Source organism: Fomitiporia mediterranea (assembly GCF_000271605.1).
Source record: "Fomitiporia mediterranea MF3/22 unplaced genomic scaffold FOMMEscaffold_1, whole genome shotgun sequence".
Taxonomy (NCBI): Eukaryota; Fungi; Basidiomycota; class Agaricomycetes; order Hymenochaetales; family Hymenochaetaceae; genus Fomitiporia; species Fomitiporia mediterranea.
Genome location: NW_006760386.1, coordinates 4,753,623 through 4,757,073, shown reverse-complemented (window position 1 = coordinate 4,757,073; position 3,451 = coordinate 4,753,623). Strand labels below are relative to the sequence as shown.

The 3,451-nt window shown below is 39.4% G+C and overlaps 2 protein-coding genes across 2 annotated transcripts in view; one reads left to right on the top strand and one right to left on the bottom strand.

Moving 5' to 3' along the window:
• The window catches only part of FOMMEDRAFT_101463 (uncharacterized protein), a 1,834-nt gene extending 1,170 nt beyond the window's left edge, over positions 1-664 (top strand). Inside the window, exon 2 of the mRNA XM_007261930.1 lies at positions 1-664. Within this exon, the coding sequence (XP_007261992.1) occupies positions 1-533 (533 nt within the window). The 3' untranslated portion in view covers positions 534-664.
• A 190-nt stretch (positions 665-854) lies between these two features.
• On the bottom strand, positions 855-1,639 carry FOMMEDRAFT_150699 (uncharacterized protein; the record flags this gene model as incomplete). The annotated part of the gene is made up of 2 exons (XM_007261929.1): positions 855-1,474; positions 1,534-1,639. 2 exons carry the CDS (start codon positions 1,637-1,639, stop codon positions 855-857), a joined length of 726 nt encoding a protein of 241 aa, XP_007261991.1.
• Positions 1,640-3,451: the final 1,812 nt, after the last annotated feature.

Here is a 3,451-nt window from a genome sequence, read left to right as displayed (position 1 = left end):
GCAGGAAGGAAGCACGTAGAGCTCGCAAGGAACGTGAACAGCGATTACGCGAGGAAACTCGAAATTTGGAACGCGAGGCACAAGCTGAGCGCGAAATGCGCGCTGCCACAAAAGCTAAACGACGCATTGAAGAGGCAAGACGTCGTTATGAAGAACGCTGGACTTCTCTCCTCTCTCGGCCTACCGCAAATGCAGCTCTTGAAGATACCGGCACTCTTAATTTCGATGACATTCCATGGCCTATCTATATCAAAGGCTCTAAAAAGTTGGATACCGAAGAGTTCACGAAAGATGCTATATCATCGTTCTTGTTACACAAGGAGAAAGAGAAGGCTAATGGAGGGGAGAATACCGAACCTGTCTCCCAGTCTTTCAAGGATATCCTGAGGACAACGATGCTTCGCTTCCATCCCGATAAATTCGAAGCTCGAATTTTGTCTCGCGTTGTGGAGAAGGATAGGGAGTTAGTGAAGGAAGCTGCGAATGCAGTTGTGCAGTTCCTAAACGACTTGCTCAAAGAGTATCGGGAATGAATGGGCACAAGAACTCCGGAGTACTCGAAGGCATTGGGAAACAGGCAGAGTAGGATATTTGACACTGTTTCGGTACGGGGACGATATAGATTTGATAACCACTGATCTGTGTCTGCTTACCTAGAACAGCGAACACGCAACCATTCGACTTAGTGTCAATCATATTCACACAAGGCTGAATCTATTGCCAATTTTTCTTCAGATCAACACTTGCACGTGTGGCGTTAAGAGACGATGCAGTAATAGAAATTCCAAGTAAAAATACAAGAAGGTATAATCTAGAAACCGACAGCGAATAAATTATTCCGACAAGTGTCCACCTCAAATACTCCTGATCACACATCCCCGGAGAGCCAAAAGAGTTTTCGCGGCAAGACTGTTTCGTCGCGCAGTGATTAGGAAGCGGAACTCCTTTGGTAACTGTGTAAATTGGCGGCGAACGAGGTTTAGCAACGCGCATTGATCCTCTGGAGGGCTATATGCGTCCAATGCATCAAGAATCACGACCACGGGGCCTTCTACTCGTGCTTCCGACAGAGGATGTAAGAGAAGCTCGTCGAACTGTGTATCGAGCAGAGCATCCGTTATAGGGACGTTCTCCTCCAGTTGCTGGATAATGAGCGACCTAATCTTGAGATCGAATGCTGCAAGCTGAAAAGTAATTTTCTTGATGACATTGCCTGGTTCACCCTCTCTTCGTCCCTGTCTAAAACAAATCGATGCCCCTTGCTGATGCAATGATTGGAAGTATTCTGCAACCGCCCCACAGATGGTGCTTTTACCAGACCCTGCTGCGCCATACAAGAGGAACAAATTCGATCGGGACTGGGATTTGACCCAGTCAATGATTTCCCTCCGCACCGAGATAAATGCCTTTTCTGGGCACACGTCCGGCAAGTGTGGCTCTACAAATCCTTCCGGCTGAAGACGATCTCGTATGTCTACATATTAGATACAGATGAGTTTTTTACATCAAAGGAGACTGAAAGGAGATGCCTACATAGAATATCTTCATCCAAGGATGCCATTGTTCGAAGTGCAGATACATCCTTGTGATGGATAATTGTTGATTTGATTGCGGTACAACACGTAGATATAGCAGTCATAAATGTGTCAATTTTCCATTGACTTGCTAGAAGTAACATGTTTCAGAACCGGAAGCCTGCTGTTTGAAATAACTATAGCATTTTGATAGTTGGCTTACCTTTCAATGAATCTGTTACAGAGGTTCTCAAGAACTCCCAGCATGCCTTCACTTGCTTTAGGAGTTCGATAATGTGATTTTCAGCGAGTCTAGACTTGCTCTGCAGAGGGGTCCAGGTATCCTCAATAAAACCGAAGGCTTTCTCTATATGGTAGATGAGGCATTCGACTTCTTGATTGTGTTCCCGTTGCTTTAATATAACCTATAGTGTATCTGTAGTCAGTCATAGAATTTATACTATAACTGAAATAGAACGTTTTGCAAATCCACCGTTGATTGTATAGCAGCGTTGAGATGAATGGTGATCTACATGTCATTTGTCAAGTAAGCTAAGAGAGAGGGAAAACAAACGGCCATGCTCACTTTTGAAATATCATCTAGAGATTCGCCAAGTATAGGCAATGATGTATGGATATTAATGATTGGTCCATGGAGCTCCTTAGTATTATTAATCTGGACAACAGCCTTATCTGATACAAATATAGCTTAAGAGAGTTTTGTTAATCTGTTTCATGACTCACCGGCAGAGTGCAACTCGTATTCTGCATTTACAGAAAAATGTACGGATTTTGCAACATGAACATTGCTGACAGTGTGTAGTAGTAGCTGAATTAAACCTGCAGCATTTGTACTTGAAGAGAGATAAAGATTAACATAAGTTGCTAATGATAATCACTTTAGTCAAATATTACAGTAATCAACAATAGCTTATTACCTTTTCGATTAGCACATAACTCTAACAAATTGCATAGCTTGATAACACCATAGAGAGTATGGTGATGTGTCATTAATCTCGATGCCGATTCCTCTCGAACAGATAAAGTAAGGTATGAAGACGTGTCTGACCAGAAGCTTGAAAATACTTATAAGAATTTACAGCATTGGTATAATGTAAGTACTTACAACTTGAATTCCTTGTTCTAGGTAGGTAATCCATTATCTTCAACTGGCTGAGTCTTCATGGTCATGTTGCCCAGTCTCACTATAACACTAAGGTATTTGACACTAGTACTCTGAGGTACATGATCTAGAGAGATCACTACAATATAGATGTTAATTGAGTCAGTCCAAGGTAGTGATTGTACCAAACCTGTAAGGCAGTAATTAATAGGTTTGTCCTTTTGCCTTGCTTGTCTTTCAAATTGTTTGATAACGTTACTCATGACTGGCCGATTTGATGGCTTGTGGTCCCAACAACTCTTGCAGATGTCCTTGAGCATATGCACTGCATCTGCTGGAATGCTTGATGACAGTGTCAGGAAAAAGTCAAAATCTATATATAATCTTATAGTTATTATAAAGTGCAATATGTTTAATATATTGAATATATAGTAATTATCTGTATTTAACTCTATTATAAGGTAAAAATCAGTCTTATATGTTCTTATAAAGGCTCTATCAGTATTATTCATTAATATAATATGGTAAATATATTTTAATAGTCTTATATAAAGAGTAAAAGTATTATAATAGTATTATATTTGAAGAGAAAGACTTATATCTATTATATAATATAATAATAAGACATTTTCTATACTTATAATCTGTATGAAAGTTTTATAAATGTTTATAATAAGTAGGAGTTCTTTTTGTAAGATTACAAGCTTAATAAATATCTTAATTATCATTATAATGATTATTTTTCATAAAGGAACTATCAGTAAATACGACTCAACTTATGTAATGCTCGAGTATCACATGAAATTTTGTACTT